Source organism: Ornithorhynchus anatinus, chromosome 16, assembly GCF_004115215.2.
Source record: "Ornithorhynchus anatinus isolate Pmale09 chromosome 16, mOrnAna1.pri.v4, whole genome shotgun sequence".
Taxonomy (NCBI): domain Eukaryota; kingdom Metazoa; phylum Chordata; class Mammalia; order Monotremata; family Ornithorhynchidae; genus Ornithorhynchus; species Ornithorhynchus anatinus.
In genome coordinates this window covers 45,335,954-45,360,259 of record NC_041743.1, presented here as the reverse complement: position 1 = coordinate 45,360,259, position 24,306 = coordinate 45,335,954, and the positions used below count along the sequence as shown (strand labels likewise).

The window sequence follows — 24,306 nt, the reverse complement described above, 5'->3', positions numbered from 1 at the left end:
CTCAATGATGGGCAGTGTCCATGTCACCTGCTGCTGGAGGTGTGTGGGGGGAATGGGGGCGGGGTCAGGGAATGAGGAAAGGAAGGGTGAAGGAGATGGCTAACCCCGATGCCAGTCATCCCCCTCAGCTCAACTCTCTGAGAGATCCACAGGCCTGTGAGCCAGTCCTCAGCCTATACGGAACACTCACAAATGAACATTTCAGCTTGACCTCCTTCCCGGGACAGCAAGGACGGACCTTCCCGGGGCGGGGGCCGAGCCGGCCGTGACGCTCCGGAAGTGTTGGCCCTAGGCCGGCCTGACATCTCTTGAGGGGTAGACAAGGATAGCTGCCTCTGCATGAAGATGCCAAGGAGGGCTGCCTATAGGAGCCTGCCAAGGGATGGCCCAAAGGAGGTGAACCGCTCCCGCAGGCTAACAGTCCCTCCCCACTACCAGAGCCGGGTTGGGATCACCGCCGGGGGGGAAATGCAAGGATGTCTGGCTGCTTCGGGAAGGCCAGCGTTCCCGTAGCTTAACTCTGGTGCAGACAGGGTGGCCGGGGTGAGAACGACCCCAGCTGCTCTCCCTCCTGGGAAGCTCAGAGAATCTTCATCCCACCTGGAGATGCCAGCCAGGTGAGACCTGGCCAGGTGCAGGGATGGGACATTCCCGGGGAGGAAGGATCCCACCCTCCCTGCTCCCCATCAGGGCAGCCCCCATTGCTATACCCTTTAGGGGCTACCTGAGCAGAAGCCACGGTGATCTCGCCCCATCACGGGGCCCTATCTGGGAGTAAGACGTGGTTACTGCATTCATTCACTTGTCCTGAGCAGGCCACACGTGTATGTGCACCCCCCCCCCCCAACACACACATGTATCTCATCTGCCAGCCACCTGACCAGACCTATCCCAAGCCACAGGATGTGGTCGTAGTCCTGATCAAGAGCAGAATAGCACTGGGGCAACTGGGCTTGTGGGGAGCCCCTACTTGTCACCCTCCTCCTCCTCCTCTGCCCCTCTGTACAATCACCTTGGCCAAACCTCCCTGGAGAATCAGCACCACATCCTCTGGGCACACACACGCCCACAGAACCCTCAAAAATTCTAGAGCCAAATAAACAACATTCATCATTATCATTACCATTATTATTGTGGCATTAATCATGGGCTTACTCCACACCGAGCACTCCACTAAGAGCTGGGGTTGAATCAAGATTATTGGTTCAGATTTAGACCTTTTTCTGCCTGGGATTCAAGGTCTAAGAAGCAAGGAGAGCAGGGATCACAGCCCCATTTTAGGGGTGAAAAAACTGAGACCCGATGTGGTTAAATGTCTTGCCCAAGGTCACACGGTAGGCCTAGGATGGGGACCCGGCTCCCCTGGCTCCCGGCCATCCTTGTGCTTCCCCAGCAGGGCCCAGCTGCCCAAAGCCCTCCTCAGGGGCCAAAGCATTTTTTCCCGCCCAGAAAGGTGTTCGCCGATAATTAAAACCCTTTGGTCCAAAAGCTCCCTCCCACCACCAATCCATGTGCACGACCACACATACGGACGGGTGAGGCCCTCAGTTGGGCTGGAAGGGCCTGTGCTCAACTGTGGAGGTGGCTAGTGGCCGGCGGGGAAGGCTCACCCGGTCCCATCTCCTGTGATCTGCAACAATGGCCTCCTGCCCTCATCCACACCCCCTTCCCCAAACAGCGCCCATCCCTTCCCTCTCCTAAAGCCCCCCTCCAGCCTGCTCTTCTCCAGACCACTGGCCAAGACAGCCGCTTGCTCCAATGAGAACAGTTCCAGCAATGTGCAAGAGCACCCATCGATGGCATTCACCGAGTGGCAACCACCGGAAGTGGAGCCCTGGACCGAGCGCTTTTGAGAGAACAGCAGAATTGGAGAGCACAAAATCTGCCCTCCAGGAACTTGTAGTCGAGCAGGGGAGATGGATACTGAAATAATTTACAGACGGAAGAAGAACAAGTGGCTCTGCAGGAGTACGTGCATAAGTACGTATGAGATCCTTATCTTCCCTCCCAAACCCTGTCCTCTCCCTGACTTTTCCATCACGGTGGACGGCACTACCATCCTTCCCGTCTCACAAGCCCGCAACCTTGGTGTCATCCTTGACTCTGCTCTCTCATTCACCCCACACATCCAATCTGTCACAAAAACCTGCCGGTCTCACCTTCACGACATTGCCAAGATCCACTCCCGCCTCGCCATCCAAACCGCTACCTTGTTGGTACAATCTCTCATCATATCCCGACTGGATTCCTGCATCAGCCTCCTTTCTGATCTCCCATCCTCCTGTCTCTCCCTGCTTCAGTCTATACTTAACTCTGCTGCCCAGATTATCTTTCTACAGAAACGCCCTGGGCCTGTCACTCCCCTCCTCAAAAATCTCCAGTGGTTGTCTATCAACCTTCGCGTGAAGCAAAAACTCCTCACTATTGGCTTCAAAGCTCTCCATCACCTTGCCCCCACCTCACCTCCCTTCTCTCCTTCTACAGCTCAGCCCACACACTCCGCTTCTCAGCTGCTAACCTCTTCACAGTGCCTCATTCGCCTGTCCCGCCATCGACCCCGACCCACGTTCTACCTCTGGCCTGGAATGCCCCGCCCCCTCACATCCTCCAAACTAGCTCTCTTCCCCCCTTCAAAACCCTACTGAGAGCTCACCACCTCCAGGAGGCCTTCCCAGACTGAGCCCCCCTTTTCTTCTGCTCCTCCTCCCCTCCCCATCGCCCTACTCCCTCCCTCTGTTCTATCCCCTTCTCCGCCCCAAAGAACTTGTGTATATTTGTACATATTTATTATTCTATTTATTTTATTAATGATGTGCATATATCTATAATTCTATTTATCCATTTTGATAGTAGCGATGCCTATCTACTTGTTTTGTTTTGTTGTCTGACTCCCTCTTCTAGACTGTGAGCCCGCTGTTGGGTAGGGATTGTCTTTATCTGTTGCCAATGTACTTTCCAAGCGCGTAGTACAGTGCTCTGCACACAGTAAGCACTCAATAAATACGATTGAATGAATTAATAAGTTGCAGAGTATGAAAACTGCAATGTTCAGAAATGCCAGGGGTGGTGATGAGGACTCCAGCAGGGAGGCCTATGGATTTTTGATTTCTGCTCTAGCAATGTCACCTGTTTGAATGACCGGATGTAGGGTCCCTGCTCCACTCAAACTGACAGCCACCCACTGGCAAGTCCAGGCCTGTGTCTGGAATTCTCCTGGGTGTCCACGACAGTGCTTAGCCAGACCCAGGCCCTCCATGGGCACTGCTACTGCTGCTGCTCCACCATCCCTGGCAAACCCTGCCTCGTGCCGGGATCACCGGCACGACACCCACACGGCTCCCATTTCAGAACCATGACAACCTAGGGATACAGGGAGGGGAGCGGTGACTGGCTCTGGGGGCGAGTCCATCTACACTGCCAGGCTTAGTCCAACAACAACCCAAGACCACAGGCTGAGGGGAGGGTGCTGTCGGCGACTTCCTGGAGCTAGAATCACCCTGCTGGAGCATGGGGGGCTGGCCGAATGCCCAGACCTGCCATATCTTCCCTTCCCGCCAGCCACAACACCCCCGCAGCCCTGGACAAATTCCGCAGCGTCTCCCCTCCCCAGGCCCCCAGGCAAAAGCTCCTGCCCCTCATACCGTGGGGACCCCAAGAGCCCCTCTGGGTGCCACATCCTAAGAAAGCAGAGCACAGATGGCGAGGGGCAGTAAAGGGAAGACTAAATGGTCAGAGGGGAAGAGTTGCATCCGTAGAAGGGCAGACCGAAAAGTCTGTCTTGAAAAAAGTCTACCTTCACAACATCTCCAAAATCTGCCCCTTCCTCTCCATTGAAACTGTTACCATATTAATGCGAGCACTTATCCTACCTCACCTTATTGTATCAGCCTCCTTGCAGTCCTCCCCACCTCCTGTCTCTCCCCACTCCAGTCCATACTCCATTCTGCTGCCCGGACAATTTTTTTTCAAAAAAGTTCAGATGTTCTTCCCACTCCTCAAGAAACTCCGGTGGTTGTCCATCCACTCTGCATCCAACAAAAACTCCTCACCACTCACCACTGGCTTTAAAGCACTCCATCACCTTGTTCCCCCCGACTACAACCCAGCCCGCGCATTTCGTTCCTCCAATGCTAACCTTCTCACTCTACCTCGATCTCACCTATCTCACCCATCCCACCTCTGGCCTGGAACATCCTCCCTCCTCATATCAGAGAGATAATATCTCTCCCTCACTTCAAGGCCTTACTAAGTGCCCATCTCCTCCAAGAAGCCTTCCCTGACTAAGCCCTTCTATCCTCTTCTCCTACTCCCTTCTGCATCATCCTGACTTGCTCCCTTCAATCAACTTCCCTCCCACCCCCAAAACACATATGTATTTATCTGCAATTTATTTACTTAAAATATTTATTTATATTAATGTCTGTCTCCCCCTCTAGACTGTGAGCTTGTTATAAGTAGGGAATGTGTCTATCAACTCATGAAGATGAGCAGCAGTGTGGCCTAGTGGCTAGAGCACGGGCTTGGGAGTCAAAAGGACCTGAGTTCTGGTCCTGGCTCTGCCACTTGTCTGCAGTGTGACCTTGGGAAAGTGACTTCACTTCTCTGTTACCTCAACTATAAAATGGGGATGAAGACAGTGAGTCCCATGTGGGACGTGGACTGTGTCCAACCTGATTAGTTTTATATCTACTCCAGTGCTCAGAACAGTGCTTAGCACACAACAAGCACTTAAATACCATAAAAAAGATGTAAGGATGTCACTTTCAAAACTGATTTTTAAAAAATCATATTTATTGAGCGCTTATTTTGTGTAGAGCATTGTACTAAGCACTTAAAAGAGTACAATAAGCTTACGGTCTAGAGGGGGAGACAGACATTAATACAAAGTATGGGTATGTACATAAGTGTGGAGAGGTTGAGGGAGGGGTGAATAAAGGGAGCAGATCAGGGCAACAAAGAAGAAAGTGGGAAAGGAGGAAATGAGGGCTTAGTCGGGGAAGGAGATATGCCTTCAGTAAGGTTTTGAAGGTGGGGAGAGTAATTATTTGTCGAATAGGAAGAAGGAAAGGGCGTTCCAGGCCAGAGGCAGATAAGAGGGAACAGTTCCTCCATAGTACACGGAGATGAAAGTTTTGGCGGCAGACAATTCCAACAAGTTCAGAAAGGAGGTGGACCACCTCCCAGACAAGACGCCCACCTCAGATACCAGAAAGAACAGCACAGACCTGGGAGTTAGAGGACCTGGGTTCTAATCCCAGCTTGGCCAATTGCTTGCTGCATAACCTCGGGCAAGTCACTTAACTTCTTCGTGCCTCAGTTCTGTTCTCCCTCTTACTTTGACTCTGAGCCCTACGCAGGACAGGGACTGTGTCCAACCTAATTAATCTGTATCTACCCCAAGGCTTAGAACAGTATTTGACAAATACCATATTAAAAAAAATGCTGGGGATGTTTGCAGCAGGTCTGCGGTTTCCTCATCAGATGGCTGGGTGTCAAAGAGGACAAACCGTCCAGGGGGTCCTCCAAAGATATAACATATCTATTATATTGCTGTAATATATTCTCTCAAGAGCTTAGTACAATGCTCTGCACACAGTAAGGACATAATTAAAAACAACCGATTGTTTGATCTTGGCATGCCACTGCCATAGCCCCAATCCTCCTACCTGTAAAGTATTTCAACATCCTACTCCCTTCTACACTGCCTAGGCCCTTGAATCCAAACCTCTTTAAGCACTTGCTATTCACCCCACCCTCAGCTTCACAGCACTTACATACATATCTGCAATTTATTTTAATGTCTGTTTCCCCCTAGACTATAAGCTCCTTGTGGGCAAGGAATGTGTCTACCAACTCTAATAATAATAATGATGGTATTTGTTAAGCACTTCTATGTGCCAAGCATTGTTCTAAGCACTGGGGTAGATACAAGGTAGTCAGAATGTCCCATGTGGGGCTCACAGTCTTAATGCTCATTTTACTGATGAGATAACTGAGGCACAGAGACGTTAAGTGATTCGCCCAAAGTCACTCAGCTGATTAGAACCCACAACCTCTGACTCCTAAGCCTTTGCTCTTGCCACTAAGCTACGCTGCTTCTCTTACTGAACTGGACTCTCCCAAGTACTTAGTACAGGGCTCTGCACAGAGTAAGTGCTCAATAAATATGACTGATGAGTTGACTGATGAAGGTGGAGGGTTCACTGGCCTGACCCAGGACAGCATGAATGATGGTGTTGAGACCTGGCACAGAAAAGTGGCACGGCCTAGTGAAAAGAGCCCAGGCCTGTGAGTCAGGAGAAGCAGCTCCAATCCCTGCTCTGCCATTTGCCTGCCGTGTGACCTTGGCTTCCTGGAGGAGGTAAAATGGGGAGGTAGAGAAGCAGCATGGCTCAGTGGAAAAAGCACGGGCTTTGGAGTCAGAGGTCATGAGTTCGAATCCCAGCTCTGCCACTTGTCAGCTGTGTGACTGTGGGCAAGTCACTTAACTTCTCTGTGCCTCAGTTACCTCATCTGTAAAATGGGGATTAAGACTGTGAGCCCCATGTGGGACAACCTGATTCCCCTATGTCTACCCCAGCGCTTAGAACAGTGCTCTGCACATAGTAAGCGCTTAACAAATACCAACATCTGTTCTCCCACTGCTTAGACTGTGAGTCCCAGGTGGTTCAGGGACTGTGTCTGGTCTGACTGCACTGAATCTATGCCTAGCATAGTGCTTGGCACATGGTAAGGGCTTAAGAACTACCCCAAAAATCATTATTACTTGTGCCCTCACAATCACTCGTAGCACTTCCGTACAGATTGACATACACGTTCTACTATTTAAACTCTAACTCATATACACATCCATGCCTTCCTCCTGACCATAAATCATTACAGGTTGCTGTCTCCTCCGCTAGATGTTATGCTTCTTGAAGGCAGGGATCGGGTTTACTAATTCTACCGTACCCTCCCAAGCGCTTAATCCAATGCTCTGTGCAGTGTGGGCATTCGGTACAAAGCTTAGATTAATTGACTGACTGATGTGATCAGGATGAGACGGGCAGGGTGGGCGCTGTGCTCTTACCCTCTCCCAGCCCACCAGCCGCCTCGCCAATCGAAGCTGCTTTTCGTGAGGATGCCTGGGCAAACTGATTCCCAACTGCCGGGAGCCCTGAGAGTCACGACTTCCTTTTGTTTGTCAGAAACTCGGAAGTTTCGGGTGCCACTGTATCTCAGGAGAGCTGGTCGAAGAAAATCCAGAGAGGTGGGCGGGAACTCTCTGTCGCCTGGCCCTGGCCCAGATGGCTTCCTGCCTGCCTGCCAGGCTCCCAGAGGCTCCGAGGGGCAGGTGGAGAACCGTTTGTCTGGGGAATGAAGTCATCTGTGTTTGTCCCGGGCCCTCAGGGTGACGCAGAGCCTCCGGCCACGATCGCCACTCTGGCATCGGTGAGCCTGGCCGAAGGAGAGTGTTCACAGCCTGGCACCGGCCACAGCTGACAAGGGCCCCCCGCCCCCCCGGGAAGCGTCCCCCTGGAGCAGGGTCTGTCAGGGTCCTCTGGCCTCTATCCGGGGGGCTCCGGTTCCCCAACGTACCTGGAACCCCTCTGGTCCAGCTGACAGGTCGGGTCTGCCTGTGGCCGACCCCACTCATAGCGGGCACAAAAGACAGAAACTACTTCTCCAAGACAAAACCCACAGACTCCACTTGCAAACCTGACATTTCTACTTCAAGTTTCCACATCAAAACTTTCGTTGCCACAGAGAAAAAAGGTATTCAGAGCTGTGACTGGCTCAATCCCAAGACAGTACTTGGCCCAGATGCCTTTTGCGGGGCTGAGCTTCCCCCCACGGAGGAATAGAACAAAACGGCCGCGCGTTGAGCCAAGTGGGGAAAAAGCACCCCAGACAACGATGCCGTCGATGCCAAGGCCGGCGGACCTTCCCGGCAGGCCCCGCCCCGGACTCCCTCCCCGCCTCGCTGAAGCGGGCGAAGAGCAGGCCGGCAGATCCCTGGAAGGCAGCAGCAGCCGGATTGATTGGTTGAAGAGTGGCCAGGGCAGTCCAGGGACTCTTTCATCTTCTACTGTTTCTTTCCACTGAGTGAAAAAAAAGGCTTTGCCCTGGCCCAGCTGCCTCAGCCCCACCCAGGATCACTGCCGGATCTCCTGCTTGGGTTCCCAGCGCTGCCCAGGTGGGCCCTGAGGCAGGCGGGCAGTGATCAACCCACTGACCAGGCTGCGCTGCCTCCTTCCCAAAGCCCCCTTGTTTTGGCCAGGCAAACATGGGGTGGGGGGAGGTGGTTCCCATCTTCCCAACTCAGGCGGGCACCTCCTCATTTCACCTTTCTTTACTCTCAGATGGTCATCCCCACTTGTCAGCTGTGTGACTATGGGCAACTCACTTCACTGTGCCTCAGTGACCTCATCTGTAAAATGGGGATTAACTGTGAGCCTCATGTGGGACAACCTGATTACCCTGTATCTACCCCAGCGCTTAGAACAGTGCTCTGCACATAGTAAGCGCTTAACAAATACCAACATTATTATTACTATTATTCCCGGCTCCGCCCTGGCTGGACACCTGCCCATCCCGCCTGTTCCCCCTCAAGCACTGCCTGGGTTCTCCTCTCCCTGCGGGCAGCCCGGCTCCCATCCAGGCTGGATTATCCACACAGCCTCCGCCTTGGCCTCCGGCCCTGTGCTCCTGCCCTCTTCAGACTCTCCTACGCACAGCGGCACGCATCTCCTTCTTGGACGCCAGTCGGCACCCACTGCTTCCCGTGTCCCTCCATCCCTCCCTCCATCCCCCAGGGAGCCCTCGGGCAGCCAGGTGCTGGGGGCGGAGGCTGCAGGAGGGTGTGCTCAGCGCAGAGCAGAAGGTGGGACCTGCCAACCTTCACCCATGAGCTCAGAGAGAGGAACCCAAATTGCTCTCCAGGAACGTTTCCAGCCAACGGGAAAAGCTGTGGCTTCTGGGCCAGCTGGGAAGAATCTTGAGTGGGCAGAGTCCGGCCTCCTCCTCTTCCTCCCTTCAGCAGGGCCACAGCTCAGCCAACCAGTGGGATGAGGATAGTAATGATGATGATAATAGAAATTGTGGTGTTTGTTAAGCACTTACTATGTGCCAGGCACTGTGCAAAGGGCTGGGGTGGATATGGCGCCATTCCCTCTGCTTCAACAGTGACAGCCTGAACTCTTGGGGGTTATTCTGGCTGAGAGAGGTGGAGATCAGGCTTTCCATCTCCATTGTTCTCTCCCAAGTGCTTAGTACAGCACACCACACACACTTGGTTGCAACCAATCAGTGACAGTAGAAGGTATTTAATCTAACAACTCTCTGTTTGGCAAAATGATACTTTCCAAGCCTTGTACATCCTGGACGCTTACAGAGAATCTGATGCAAAAATCCCACTGGGAAAATGATGATAAAGATCTTTTTAGCGACTAGTAAATTCCCAATCAAAAAAACATATTACAAGCCATATGGGCTCTTCTCCTACGAAACTCCTTTCTAAGCCTGATAGCCACCCCAACCTTCCCACACTGATGAGCTCAGCCTGAAGCCGGCTCCAACCTGACTTACACAAGCATCTTCCAGCAACTCCAAGGACCCTCTGAAGCGGCCCAAAAGAGTCATGAAGCCCAGGACCTGGAAAGACCAGGGGGAGAACCTCATCTACTTAGACCGGGAACCCCAAGTGGGACAGGGACTGAGTCCGATTTGGTAAACTTGTATCCACGCCTGCGCTTAAAACAGTGTTTGACACCTAATAAGTAATTATAATACCATAATTAAAATAATGACCTAGCCACAGAACGTCAGCTCCTTGGTCTTGCAAGGGTTCGAGAGAGTGCTCTGCACACAGTCGGAGCCCAGTTGATGTTATTGGTATAGTGACCTAGCCTGGTGTCCATCACCCTCTTTCTCTTTAGCCTCCAAGTCCAAATCATTACACAGAGAACAGACAGTGAGTGAGATCTTGGGACTTGTTTGGGCACCAAATAAGAAATTCTTCTTTTTAGTGGGAAATAAAGCAGACCCAAGGCAAACACCAAAACAAGAAAACCTCATTCATTATGTTACCCTCCCTACCCTCCAGCAGCCACATCTGGGAGAGACTTCTTTAAAAAAAAATCAGGCTCCAAGAAGTTTTACTGACTCAATCCCACATTTGTCCCAGGCAGAGAATTGAAATAAGCAATGGGAGCTCATGCCTTGTGCTGCCAAACAACTCACCGCTTGTAAAACATTTCACCCAAAACACAGACCTCTTCAAGGGCAGAGTTTTAAGGCCTCCCTTGGCCACAGCTGAGTCTAAATCAGGTCCCTGAGGGCTCTCTCGGGCCAGCCCAAATCAGAGGAAACTACATCCCACATCAGGGAATACTACGTCCCACCTCTTCCCTCCCCTCCGCCGCCGGCCTGGAGCGGCCCAGGAACAGATCCCTGTCTCCACTGGGATGCAGTGAAGGATTTCATGATCTCCTTGGGGCGGGAACCCTCCCCCTCACCCCCCAACCAGGGTATGATCACAAAGGTCATCCCTTCCCCCCACCCTGCTGGGAATTGCCCACCTCCCAGGGCAGGGTGGTTCCCCCCTCCCCTTGTGGGAGGTCACCAATCTCTCAAGACAGGGTCACACCCCTCTCTACTGGAGGTCACCGACCTCCGGGGGGGGGGGGGAGGCAGGGCCCTCCTCATCCTGCTGGAGGTGGCCCCCCTCCCGGCTGACAGTGGACACACTGGCCACAGCTGAGTTACTTCCCCTTTTCCCCGCCCACTCCTATCTGTGCTCCGGGGAGAGAGGGGGGCTCCTGGCCGGGCCCTGGTTGGAGGTCGCACTCAGTGCTGGGCCAAAAGCACGATCGCACTCGGGACACCAAACCAGTATACTCAGGTCTACCCAAACACCAGCTTTTAAAACGACTGCAGCTCCTTGAAGCATCTGCCCAAGAGAACACGGTCCTGTATCTGTTTCCCCACCTTGAACCCACACAGACAGGCCCTAAGGAGAGGCTCCTGCAGGGAGGGGTGGGGTGTCGTTATCAGCACCCTTCATCCCCTGCGTTGCCGGATTCTTTGGGCCTAGAGGCTCGCTCCAGTCCTGGAAGCAGGCATATTTGAATCCCACACCCACGGCTCTCGTTAAGATGAGCGTGGTCTAACGGGGGAGGACGGGGACTGAAGAGTAACTGTTCCTGGAGCTCCTTCCCTCCCCATCTTAATCGATGATATTTACTGAATGCCTACCCTGCGAGGAACCCTCTACCATGCGCTTGAGAGAACATCACCGAGTTAGTGGAGGCGATCCCTGCCCTCAAGTCAATTTAGCGGGAACGGGGCCACTAGGACAAATTAGAGGTAGGGTCAGTTATGCAGCCTAGATTCCCAAAGTAAATTCGTTTCCTCCCCGTTGGGGGCCGGAGACCCATACAAGTGACCCAAAGTCTCAAAGGACCAAAGTTCTTATCGATCTAGGATCGGCAGTGACGGATCGCCCCCTGATTCGATGCAAAAGAGGGAGCAAGAAGCCACGTCCGGGTACCCGGAATGGTAATTAGGGGAAAAAAACGAGTCATCTGAAAAGATCTTTGAGGAACCTCACATTCTCAACCACGGCAATCGTTCCGCTTCCTAACTCCAAAGCGAACGGCCCTCCCAAGCGCTTAGTAGAGTGCTCTGCACGCAGTAATTGTTCAATAAATACGATTGATTGAACGGGGGAATAAATATAACCGATTGATCGATGGACTGGTAGCCCCGAGGGAGCCGCTGGGGGAGTGGGCAGGGCACCAGGCCAGTTGCCTTCGGCTCCTCCCTCGTTAGCCAGATCCTGGATTCTCACGGGAGACCACCCCCCCCTGCTCCGCCCCTCCCCCAAAGTGGCTTCTGACCTCCTGACTTGTGGCTAAGGACTGGCCTGGGTCCTTTTGTTGCAAGCCCCTGGGCTTCTCTGTGCCTCAGCCCTCTCTGCTGCCGCGGGGGGTGGATTTCTTGGGACTTTTGGCTGAAGTCGAGGAGGGAAGTGGGAAAGAAACGGCTGCTTGGGCCTCAGTCTCCCCGCGGGGCGGAGGACGGGAGGGTGGACCCTCTCCAGAACCCCCCACCCCCACCCCAAGGCCGAGGCTCCGACCGCTCGTTGTGGGCCACTAACAATACTAATTGTGGTATTTGTTAATAATAATAATGATGGTATTTGTTGAGCGCTTACTATGTGCAAAGCACTGTTCTAAGCGCCGGGGAGGATAGAAGGGGATCAGGTTGTCCCACGTGGGCTCGCAGTCTTAACCCCCATTGTACAGATGGGGTAACTGAGGCCCAGAGAAGTGAAGTGACTTACCCAAAGTCACCCAGCTGACAAGTGGCTGAGTCAGGGATTTGAACCCATGACCTCTGACTCCCCCAGCCCGTGCTCTTGCTAAGCCGCGCTGCTTCTCTACCACTCCGGGCACCGTACTAAGCGCTGGGGGCAGATACAAATGTAGACGACGGGGCTCAGGTTCTTAATCCCCATTTCACAGACGAGGTAACTGGGGCCCACCGAGGCGAAGAGACTTGCCCGGCAGATAGGAGGCAGGGGCGGGATGAGAACTCAGATCCTCCCGACCGCCAGGCCGGGGATCAACCGGTTGCAGCGGGCTGGGTGGCTGCATGCCCCCGATCCCGGGCAGGTAGCCGCGTCTCCGAGCCAACAGTGACCTCCCGGGCGGGTGGGGTGGGGGGGGTCCTCGGGATTCGCCCGCCGCGGCCACAAAGGCCCGGGGATCCCCATGCACGCAGGCACACACCCACACACACACACACAGTTGGGAGAGGGCCGTTACCCCCCACCCGCGCAGGACGCGGGAAATGGCCCCTCCCGGGAGCCGTCAATGCGGCCTGGATCTCCCCCCCCAACTCACCCCCGGAGCGGCGGCCGTCGCCTCAACCGTTTCCCCCCGGAAATCCTACCTGTGCCGCCGCCGCCGCCCGGGCATTCACCTCTCCCGCCCCCCCTCCCCGCTCCACGGGGCGGGAGAGGAGCGAGAGAGGGAGCGGCGCACAGCACCATGGGACTTGTAGTCCGCGGGGGCGGCGGGACACCACAGCGGCCACAAAATGGCCGCCCCGCCGTTGCGTGCTCGCTCCCGGCGCAGGGCCGAGCGACGTGCGCGCCCCTGCGGGGGCCCGCCTGAAAGGCTGAGGCCCGCTCGGTTTGGAGGCCACCTTTGGGGGAGCCTGTCCTTCGGGGTTGGCCGGGCGACCTTCATCGAGCCCTTTCCTCTTCCCCCACTCCCTTCTGCGTCGTCCTGACCTGCTCCCTTTATTCATTCGATAGTATTTATTGAGCGCTTACCTCAGTTACCTCATCTGTAAAATGGGGACTAACTGTGAGCCTCACCTGATAATAATAACAATAATGTCGGTATTTGTTAAGCGCTTACTTTGTTTAGAGCACTGTTCTAAGCGCTGGGGGAGTTACAGGGCTATCAGGTTGTCCCCCGTGAGGCTCACAGTTAATCCCCATTTTACAGATGAGGTAACAGGCACAGAGAAGTGAAGTGACTTGCCCACAGTCACACAGCTGACAAATGGCAGAGCCGGGATTCGAACCTATGACCCCACCACTTAGAACAGTGCTCTGCACATAATAAGCACTTAACGAATACCAACATTATTATGATTATGTGTAGAGCACTGTACTAAGCACTTGGAATGTACAATTCGGCAACAGATAGAGACAATCCCTGCCCATTGACGGGTTTACAGTCTAATTCATCCCCTCACCCTTCCAGCCTCACAGCACTTATGTCCATATCTCTAATTTTCCTTATATATGATGATGACGTTTGTTAAGCACTTACTAGGTGCCAAGTACTGTTCTAAGCACTGGGGGGATACAAGGTAATCAGGTTGTCCCACGTGGGGCTCGCAGTCAATCCCCATTTTACACATGAGGTAACTGAGGCACAGAGAATAATAATAATAATGTTGGTATTTGTTAAGCGCTTACTATGTGCCAAGCACTGTTCTAAGCGCTGGGGTAGACATAGGGGAATCAGGTTGTCCCACGTGGGGCTCACAGTCTTAATCCCCATTTTACAGATGAGGGAACTGAGGCACAGAGAAGTTAAGTGACTTGCCCACAGTCACACAGCCGACAAGTGGCAGAGCTGGGATTCGAACTCATGAGCCCTGACTCCAAAGCCCGTGCTCTTTCCACCGAGCCACGCTGCTTCTCACCGAGCCACGCTGCTTCTCAGAGAAGTAAGGTGACTTGCCCAAAGTCACACAGCTGACAAGTGGCAGAGCGGGGGGTTAGAACCCACAACCTCTGACCCCCAAACCCAGAGTCTTTACTCTTCCCCTGCATCCCAGTCCCACGGGTCTTACGTACAGATATGTCATTTTACTGGTGTTGATGTCTGTCTCCCCCCTCCCCGCTTTAGACTGTAAGCTCATTGTAGGTGGGGAATGTCACTGATTATTGTTGTACTTTCCCAAGCGCTTAGTACAGTACTCTTCACACAGAAAGTGCCCAGTAAATCCGATTGAATGAATAAATGAATATAAGCAAAACGGGCATGGGTGCAGAACATGGTGAAGGGTAAATGCGGCCTTGTTAGCCAGCTGTAGGACGAGAAGGCGGAGTCCTGGATTCCACAGCAGGGCTCCATGGGTCTGGCCTGCTGCATAATGTGCAGGCTGAGCCCCCCTCTTTTTCTCTGCTCCTCCTCCCCATCGCCCCAACTCCCTCCCTCTTCTGTACCCCCTTCCCTCCCCCAAGCACTTATGTATATATGTACATATTTATTATTATATCAATTGTATTAATGTATATGTATCTATAATTCTATTTATATTGATGCTATTGATGCCTACTTGTTTTGTTTTATTGTCTGTCTCTCCCCTTCTAGACTGAGAGCCCGTTGTTGGGTAGGGCTTGTCTCTGTTGCCGAATTGTACTTTCCAAGCGCTTAGCACAGTGCTCTGCACACAGTAAGCGCTCAGTAAATACGATTGAATGAATGAAGGTGCAAAATGGGAGCGAGGCTGCCACCCAGAGGCCAAAAACGCGCCTATGGCTCAGGCCCAGAAGAATGGGTTGGCATCAGGTAGGTAGAGGGGTAGGTAGGTAGGGGGGTGGGTGGGTAGATAGGTGGGTAGGTAGGTGGGTGGGTGGGTGGACCTGGACGGGGTAAACGGGATCATGGCTATGGCCAGCTCTAGCCACCCAACAGCCGGACCGTCAGCTGCTGCCGGTAGCACCCTGCACAGATCAAACCTCCAATTGTACTCCCTTATGTCTGGACTGGTGGTGGAAGGGCCAGAGAGAAGCAGCCTGGTCTATTCATTCATTCAATAGTATTTATTGAGCGCTTACTATGTGCAGAGCACTGTACTAAGCGCTTGGAATGCACAATTCAACAACAGAGACAATCCCTGCCCAATGACAGGTTCGGTCTAATCAATAATAATGTTGGTATTTGTTAAGCGCTTACTATGTGCAGAGCACTGTTCTAAGCGCTGGGGTAGATACAGGGTAATCAGGTTGTCCCACGTGAGGCTCACAGTCTTCCCCATTTTACAGATGAGGTAACAGACACAGAGAAGTGAAGTGACTTGCCCACAGTCACACAGCTGACAAGTGGCAGAGCCGGGATTCGACCCCATGACCTCTGACTCTCAAGCCCACACTCTTTTCACTGAGCCACGCTGCTAGTGGATAGAACCCGGGCCTAGGGAGTCAGAAGAATCTAGGTTTTAATCCCAGTTCTGCCACTTTGTTGTGTGATCTTGAGTAAGCCTCAATTCCCTCATCTGAAAAATGGGGATTAAGATTGTGAACCCCATGTGGGACAGACACTGTGTCCACACTGATTAGCTTGTACCTATCCCAGTGCTTAGCACACTGCTTGACTCACAGTACACACTTAACACATACCGTCGTTATTATTTTACTTCCCTTATCTGTCGTTTATAATCTATGGTATTTCTTAAGCACTTACTGTGTGCAGAACACTGTACTAAAACACTCGGAAGAGTACAATATAAAGTTGGTAGATGTGTTCCCTGCTCTCGATGAGCTTAAAGTCTAGAGAGATATTAATATAAATGAATAATTTATAACATATAATTTATAGGTAGGTACATAAGGGCTGCGGGGTTGAGGGTGAGGCAAATGTCCAAAGTTTATTTGAACGTCTGTCTCTCCCACTAGATTGTAAGATCCTTAAGGGCAGGAATCACGTCTACTATTTAAGTTTTCCAAACGCTTAGTAATAATTGTAATTCTTATGCACTTACTTTATTGCCAAGCACTGTACTGAGCACTTGGGTAATGATGATGAGTATAATGATGATGATATTTGTTAAGCACTTACTATGTGTCAAGCACTGTTCTAATCAGGTTGGACACAGTCCACGTCCCACATGGGGCTCAGTCTTAATCCCCATTTTAGAGATGAGTTAACTGAGGCCAGAGAAGCTAGGTGACTTGCCCAAGGTCACAAAGCAGATGAGGCAAAGCTGCAATTAGAACCCACGTCCTTCTGACTCCCGGGCCCATGTTCTATCCACCAGGCCATGCTAGCTCATGGGTAGATACAAGATAATCAGGTCAGACGTTCCTGTCTCACAAGAGACTCACAGGGAGAGGGAGAGCAGGTACTTAATCCTCGTTTAACAGACTGGGGCAGACTTGAGATGAGTGACTTGCCCAAGGACACACAGATGTGGCAGATCAGGGATGAGAACCCAGGTCCTCCTAGGCCTGTGCTTTTTCCACTAGGCCATACTGTTTCTCTGTACTCTACGACGACTGAAAACCATTGATTAAATGAGCAGCGGTGGCACTGGTCCTGGGGGTTCCTGGGATTTCAATTATCCCCACCACCATCATCAAACAGCACTGAACTGGATGCAGAACTCTAGACTGAGCACCTATTGTGCCTAGGACACTGTATGAGGCACCGGAGGAACAGAGTAGCAGTATGAACTGCAGTCCTTGTCCTTGATGAGTTTTGAGCTTTGTACCCAAAACGCCAGTGGCTCCAGCTGCCAGGGCTGGTCCAGCCACACATACCTCTTTGAGGAAGACAAAGATGAAGACCAGGCTCTACAGATGGTCTTCTGGGGCTAAGCCTGGCCATGTGCAGGCTCCCCTGGGAGGGGCAGATGCCAGGGGGCTGGGATGTGTTCACAGTGGGCAGGAGGGTTTGTGGAGACAGGATTGCAATCCAAGTACTGGGGTGAAGGAAGTCTATGCCCTGTGCAGTTTTGTGAACCACAGTGTACGTACACACATGAGCAGGCACGCATGCATCCCCCCCCCCACCGGCCGGGCATAATGTTATTCCTCTGGGGTACAGAGAGGGAGGTGACTGGTCTGGAATGGTGCATGAGGGCAGCTTGTTTAGCTAAGCCACTTCCTGACCACCACCCCTAGCCAAAGACACAATACAGGGAAGACTCTGAACCCCCTCGCAGCCTGGGGGTGGAGCCACCGCAGCTCCAGCTGATCAAGAAGGGTCCTACAACCAGACCCCCCGAGCAAGAGGGGAGGCCAGCAGTGATCAGGTCTCCCTGCCCCGAGCAGGGAAGCAGTCACTAACATACATCTATGGCTTGGGCTCATAGTCTACCAGCAAATCCAGGTTCCCCGCTGTCTGCTCCCTAAATCCTCAGCAACGAGGAGGCTTGAGGCAGTTCCCCAGCCTCTGGGGCTAACAACAGCCTCAACACACTTTCCCATCTCTCTTCATTGGTTTGGTTTGTAACCTTGTGATGTTGAGGTGACCATGATCATTCACACTTTTCAGATGGATATGATAAGGCCCTCGGACACACTTGGCCCATCCCCTTTTCCTATTCCATCATTAATTCCTCCACATGCATGGGTGGGGCGGGGGGGCAAGAGACCCCCCATCACCTGCCCCACCCTGCTCCTGAAGAGCAACCCTCACGGGTGGCCCTGGGTCCTGACAGCAATCGAGTACTTGGAATTGTTGTTGCTCTGGCGTGCGGGAGGGCGCTTCCTGGCCTCGTAAAGACAGTGATGCTCCTGTGGTGGTGCGTGATTTCTGAAGGGCCAGTTCCCGCCTACCATAGTCACGTAACCACAACTTGGTCCAGCCCCACTTCCACCGAGGGGTCCGGACAGATGAGAGGGGAAGGAAGTGATTTTCTTTAAAAGAGCTTTCAGTCCCAAACAGATGAGGCAACCAGGCCCGGGAGACCCTACTTCCCCACCACCTCTCACAAATGGGGGAAATTGTTTAAGGGCTGCTGGACCACGAGAGAAAAAGGGCTAAAAAGAAGACGGGAGGGGTGCCCTCCACCATCATGTTGACTCAATGTGGACATTCTGTCCCGGTGAATAACCGGAACACCACACATGCACGTACACACGCACACGCCAGGGTGTTAATACCGTCACCCGACTCTGGCCGATTGCTGAGTGGCAGCAGGGAAGGAGCTCCTGGAGCTTCCGGGGTTCAGGAAGATCCAGTCCAGGCAGGCATTCACCTCCAGAGACTAGCCCTTCCCGTCCAACGGCGCCCTGGTTGAAGAACTCGCTCCATCTCCTCCTCCCTCCCCCAGGGGCAGAACTGTAGGGTTAGGTGTCTAGGAGAATGTGCCAGTGGATCTTTGGGTTGGGGAAGAAAGGTTCCTTGGCCTCAGGGAAACTATGCTAAATTGAAGGTGGTCAGGGAAGCAGAAGATTGAGCCTGGGAAGACCTGGGTTTTAATCCTGGCTCCACCACTTGGCTCCTGTGTGACCTTGGACAAGTCACCCAATTTCCCTGGGCCTCAGTTACCTCATCTGTTAAATGGAGATGAAATTCCTGTTTGCCTTCCTACTTAGAACTGAGTCCTGTGTGGGATGGGGACTGCGACCAATATGTTTATCTTGTATCTGCCCTAGTGCTTAAAACAGTGCTTGGCACATAGTAAGCACCTAACAAATACTACAGTTATCACTTTACCATCATTATTACTATTAATAATACAGCCTTAAAGGTGTCACACCCACGGGTGCAGAGTTGAATCTTCACTGCCGAAAGTTTCCTGAACTGAACCCCTCTTTCCTTTGAAGTCCGAGTCTCCCCACCCAAGCCTCAGGGGGCAGAAGGCAGGCGATCAGCAGCATAACTTCCAATAGTCCAGTGACCCAGCCCCTCACAACTACACCCAGTCCTCCCGCGTCCTTCAGCCTCCTGCCACAGGACTGCTTCCCACTCACCGATCATCCTGTCATCATACCCTTCCCAGCGTCGGTGCCCTTCTATGCTATGGCATCGCCCAACAGAGCCCAGGGCCTTGCCCGCCAAACCGTCCCCACTGGCCACTTACCGAGGGAGCCGCCCTGCCCCAGACTGTTGCTCTCCGCATTTTCTCTGACCACTCATCTCCCCAGTGCACAACCCCCAACTGACCACAGCACTTCCGTACATACCTGTCATGCTCTTATCACTTCCTCCTATCTTTAGTTTATTTTAGTGTCTTTTCCCCCCAGCTAGGCTTCACAACCCAATGGTGCTCTCCCCAAATGCTTGGTCCAGTGCTCTGCAGATGGTAGGTGCTCAGGAAATATCGTTGATTAGGTGGGAGTTCCTGGGCTTAAAGACAATGTGGCTACCAGTTGTGAACTGGGGACTCCCCACATAAGGGCCAGGGTGAGCACATTCTGGTGTCCCGAGATCCAATTTCTCTGGGGCCCTGGTCAGAGAGGACCCCCCCCTCCACCAGCCTGGAGTCGGCGGCAAAAGACGCAGAGGAATACCAGGCCGGATCCCGCATGAACAGGCTGCCTCTGCTCTTTCCTCACCCACAGGCAAAGGGTCAACTGGGCTCCCCCTCAGGCCCTTGTCCAAACCCAAAGGTGAGGTTTTGCACCCAGCCCTGTTGCTCGGGGCCAACTCCCCAGAAAACAGGGGAATGGTGTCTGTTTCCGAAGGGCCACGCGCCCTCCCCATCACATCAGCCTCTTGGGGTCAATCTTCTCCAGGTGGACCAGAGGCTTCAGCTGCTCGGCAAAGTTGCGCATGTCCTCGGAGACGCCATCCTGGCCGGCGGGGGCCACGACACTCAGCTCCACCAGGTAGGACAGCGACAGTGCCTCGATGCTGTCGGTGTTGCCAGGCAGCAGGACGCGGAAGACCTTGTACACGCACACCTTCATGGCGCCTTTGCGGAACAGATGGCCCTTGGCCACGAACTCGTGGTCCAGGCGGAAGCCCATCTCCATAAGGAAGTCGGTCAGGTTCTCCGACGTGGCGATGTCCACCGAGTTGCGCACCAGGGCCTGGCGGTTCTTATCTCCCATCTCCGGCTGCCCCAGGTAGCGCAGGTGCCAGGGCATGCCCGCCGGAGCCAGGGAGCGCCGGGCCCGCAGGACGAAGGGGCTGGCCTGCTGGCCCTTGAGCAGGAACACCATCTCGTGGTCCAGAAAGGCCTCGGGCTCCACGTTGTCACACAAGCCACGCAGTCGGTGCAGGAGGCTCTCCAGACTGTGGTCCAGCACGCTTCCTGTGGAAGCGGACAACTGGCGTCATGAGGAAGCATGGGCCGACTGGGCAGCCTGGCCAAGGGAGGCACATGTCGGGTGTCGGTGTCTAGGGCCCCATCCCCGAGCCCTCCGGGAGCCTCATCCTAAGGCGGGGGGCAATGGGAGAGGGCCTGAGTCCACCAGCGATCTCTCCCATATGCACCCCCACAGAGCCACTCCGGTTCCAACAACCGTGATACCCCAGAAGTGCCTGCAGGTTATGATGTAAGGGGCCCAAGGGTCGACTTCCTGATTGGGCTTGCCACGTTGCACCCCACCCTGCCTGGGCTCCTGCCTTCAACTACACTTCTGAGGCTCTGGGCTCCTGTCCAGGGACCCTCTGACCACCTCCACATCCTGCAATAGCACATCTGGCAGCCCCAGTGACTCCTAAGCCCTTGGGCCTTTCCCAGACCCGCTGCCTCTGGGCAGAAGGATGAGATTCAGGAAGTAGTAGCCAGCAGAGCTGGCCTCATCTCTTCATGCAGAGGGCTCACTGGCACTGTGAGAAGCAGCGTGGCCTAATGGATACAGCACGGCTGGGGAGTCCGAAGGACCTGGGTTCTAATCCCAACTCTGGTACTTTTCTACTGTGTGTCCTTGGGCAAACCACTTCGTGTCCCTGGGCCTCAGTTACCTCATCTGTAAAATGGGGATTGACACTGTGAGCCCCATGTGGGACATGGACTTTGTCCAACCTGATTAGTTTGTATCTACCCTAGTGTTTAAAACAGTGTTTGATAAATAGTAAGCACTTAACAGATACTATTATTATTATTATTATTGTTATTATTATTATTATTACAGCCTTTCCTCCTACTAGCTCCCCTGGGGGCCGGATTGCCTCTCCTCCTCCTTTCCCCTGGGGCCAAGTCTCCTGTCACAGCTACCAAGGCCCAGCCTGCTTGCCTGGACTCAGACCAGCGTGTCTGATTAAAAGTAGGAAAAGAATGGGGTGGGGAAAGGAGGGAATGAAGCCATATTCCCTGGCCCAATTACCTTGCAGTAAATACTCCATCATGTTGACGGTGCCACCGGTCACAGGCATCATGGTGACCGGGGGGGCCTCCATGGTGGCCGTCTACCTAGGAGGAAGAAAACAAGACCTTTTTTCAGGGCTCATGGCTGCGGTGTGGCAGCAAGAGTTTTGGTATTTTGGTCCGGGCTGAGGCTCAGAAGGGGGACGTTCTAGGCCCTGCTACCTAACCTTATGATGATCCCTGCCCATCCCACATCCTAAGGATGAAGATGGTGATGATGGTAGGGGGGAGATTGGGGGGCCCAACGGAGAGAGATTGGAGAAAGCTCTGAGTTCTCAGAAGATTGCAAGGCCCCCTGTAAACGCTCCCAACCCACCCCGAACAACAATCAATTGTATTTATTGAGCATTTATTGTGTGCAGAGCACCATACTAAGCACTTGAGACTACAATCTAACAGAGTTGGTAGACTGCGTTCCTTGCTCACAGGAGTTTTAAGATAAATAAATTAATTACGGCTATGTACATAAGTGCCGAGGGAGGGGTGAATAAATGGTGCAAATCAAGTGCAAAGGTGACGCAGAAGGGAGTGGGAGAAGCACTAAGTAAATATCCTTATATCCGGATGTCTCCCCTACCTGTAATTTACTTTAAGGTCTCTCTCCCCCATTGGATTGTAAGCTCCTTGAGGGCAAGGATCGAGTCCACTATCTCTTCTACTCTCCCAAGGGTTTACTACAGTGCTCTGCAAATAGTAAGCGCTCAACAAATACCACCGATTGAGGAAACTCTGACACCGCTCCCTCCCCTGCCCTGCCCACGGGGGTGCGAAGGCCGAGCATGTGCGGGGTAAATCTGAAACAACGTGACTCAATGGAAAGAGCCCGGGCTTGGGAGTCGGAGGTCCTGGGTTCTTATCCAGGCTCTGCCGCTTGCCAGCTGTGTGACTTTGGGCCAGTCACTTCACTTCTCTGTGCCTCAGTGACCTCATCTGTCAAATGGGGATTAAAACTGTGAGCCCCACGTGGGACAACCTGATCGCCTTGTATCCCCCCCAACGCTTAGAACAGGTTTTTGCACCTAGTAAGCGCTTAACAAATACCACCATTCTTATTACTACAATCCTGGGGGGGAAATACTACTAATGATGGCATTTAAGCGCTTAGGAGGTGCAAAGCACTCTTCCAAGCGCTGGGGAGGGGACAAGGTGATCAGGTTGTCCCACGTGGGGCTCACAGTCTTCATGCCCATTTGACAGATGGGGTCACTGAGGCCCAATGAAGTGACTGGCCCACAGTCACACAGCTGACAAGCAGCAGAGCTAGGATTTGAACCCATGACCTCTGCCTCCCCAGCCCGGGCTCTTTCCATTGTAGGGGAAGAAAGCGGGGCAGCTCGGCTCTCTCCCCTCCTTCCCGCCCCAATCCAGAAGCTACCTGAGGGCTTCGAAGCCCCGAAACCGCCCTCCTTTGGCTGGTCCCGTCCGTCAGCAGGCCACGCCGCCCCCCCGTCCCCCTTCCCGCTTTCGGCAACTCTCGGGCCGTCCCGGCGCTTCGCGCAGGCGCGGCCGCCACCGAGGCCCCGAGTTTGCGCAGAACTCACCGCTCTCTCCCCTCCTAGCAAGTGGCGCATGCGCCGAACCCGACTGTTTTGTACGGAACATGGCGGCCTCCATCTGAGAGACGCCATTTGGGGCTTCTGACGTCACCCCGTCCTGACGTCTGAAGAGAAAGTGTCCTCTTTTTGAAGTGAGAGACCATTCAGTGATATTTATTGGACCCCTGCTGTTTGTAGAGCATTGTACTGAGTGCTTGGGCGAGAACAGTGAGAAGCAGCTGTGGCTTAGTGGAAAGAGCCCGGGTTTGGGGGTCAGAGGTCGTGGGTTCTGATCCTGCCTCCGCCACATATCAGCCTTGTGATTTTGGATAAATCGCTTGTCTGGGCCTCAGTGACCTCATCTTTAAAATGGGGGTGAAGACTGTGAACCCCACGAAGGACAACCTGATTACTTTGTATCTACCCCAGCACTTAGAAGCAGCGTGGCTCAGTGGAAAGAGCACGGGCTTGGGAGTCAGAGGTCATGGGTTCTAATCCCCGCTCTGCCACTTGTCAGCTGTGTGACTGTGGGCAAGTCACTTCACTTCTCTGTGCCTCAGTTACCTCATCTGTAAAATGGGGATTAAAACTGTGAGCCCCATGTGGGACAACCTGATCATCCTGTATCTACCCCAGCGCTTAGAACAGTGCTCTTTACTTAGAACAGTGCCTGGCACCTAATAAGTACTTAAATACCATTATTATTATTATTACCCCAGCGCTTAGAACAGTGCTTGGCACATAGTAAGCACTTAAATATCATCATGTTTATTATTATTATTACCCCGTGCTTGGCACATAGTAAGCGCTTTACAAATACCATTATTTTATTATTATATTACAGTAGAGTTAGTAGACATGTTCCTGTCCTCAAGGAGCTGACAGTCTAGAAAGGTGAGGGCTAGGGACAGACTCCTGGCTCTTCACCATTTTCAAAGGGAATTGGCACCTGGAGAAGCCTCAGGAGTCGGGGATGCTGGGCTGGAGACCCCAGGTCAGCCCAGGACTCCATCCTGAAAGACCTCCAGAACAAATGGGGTAGCTTCCCTGGGATTTGGAGACCAATTGACTGAAATTTCCCCGGCACCATGTTCACTTTGAGAAGCCCGGTCTGTTTTTCAGGAGCTTAAGCTAAAGAAGATTTTACAGGTCTCCCCAGCTGAACAGGCAACAAATGTCCTGTCCCACACAAGATCAGGAGTTGAGGCCCCAAGCA

General features: G+C 53.1%; 2 protein-coding genes across 4 annotated transcripts in view; both read right to left on the bottom strand.

Annotated features, from left to right (window-relative positions):
• Positions 1 to 12,955, bottom strand: part of PHACTR4 (phosphatase and actin regulator 4) — a 50,932-nt gene extending 37,977 nt beyond the window's left edge. Inside the window, exon 1 of one of the 2 annotated variants that reach the window (XM_029080929.1) lies at positions 12,937 to 12,955. The gene's annotated coding sequence lies outside the window, so the exon portion shown is untranslated. Of the gene's footprint in view, positions 1 to 12,887; positions 12,908 to 12,936 lie in introns of those variants that run through there. The other variant, XM_029080928.2, reaches the window with a different exon arrangement.
• A 6,465-nt stretch (positions 12,956 to 19,420) lies between these two features.
• On the bottom strand, positions 19,421 to 23,046 carry MED18 (mediator complex subunit 18). Of its 2 annotated transcripts, none has more exons than XM_007663839.3 (3): positions 22,931 to 23,046; positions 21,515 to 21,600; positions 19,421 to 20,496 (listed from the first exon to the last, which is right to left on the bottom strand). In XM_007663839.3, the coding sequence occupies exons 2-3, from the start codon at positions 21,585 to 21,587 to the stop codon at positions 19,943 to 19,945; spliced, it is 627 nt and encodes a 208-aa protein (XP_007662029.1). In that variant the 5' UTR covers positions 21,588 to 21,600; positions 22,931 to 23,046; the 3' UTR covers positions 19,421 to 19,942. The 2 variants fall into 2 exon arrangements, with proteins under 2 accessions (XP_007662029.1, XP_001509575.1); XM_001509525.4 differs by having other exon boundaries at positions 21,515 to 21,596.
• Positions 23,047 to 24,306: the final 1,260 nt, after the last annotated feature.

What these genes read in the sequence shown, in the direction of transcription:
- MED18 (XM_007663839.3), bottom strand. Translation starts at nt 21,587, where the DNA reads ATGGAGGCCCCCCCGGTCACCATGATGCCTGTGACCGGTGGCACCGTC. An exon ending in GATGGAGTATTTACTGCAAG is followed by an intron (nt 20,497 to 21,514) that starts GTAATTGGGCCA and finishes CCGCTTCCACAG; the next exon opens with GAAGCGTGCTGGACCACAGT.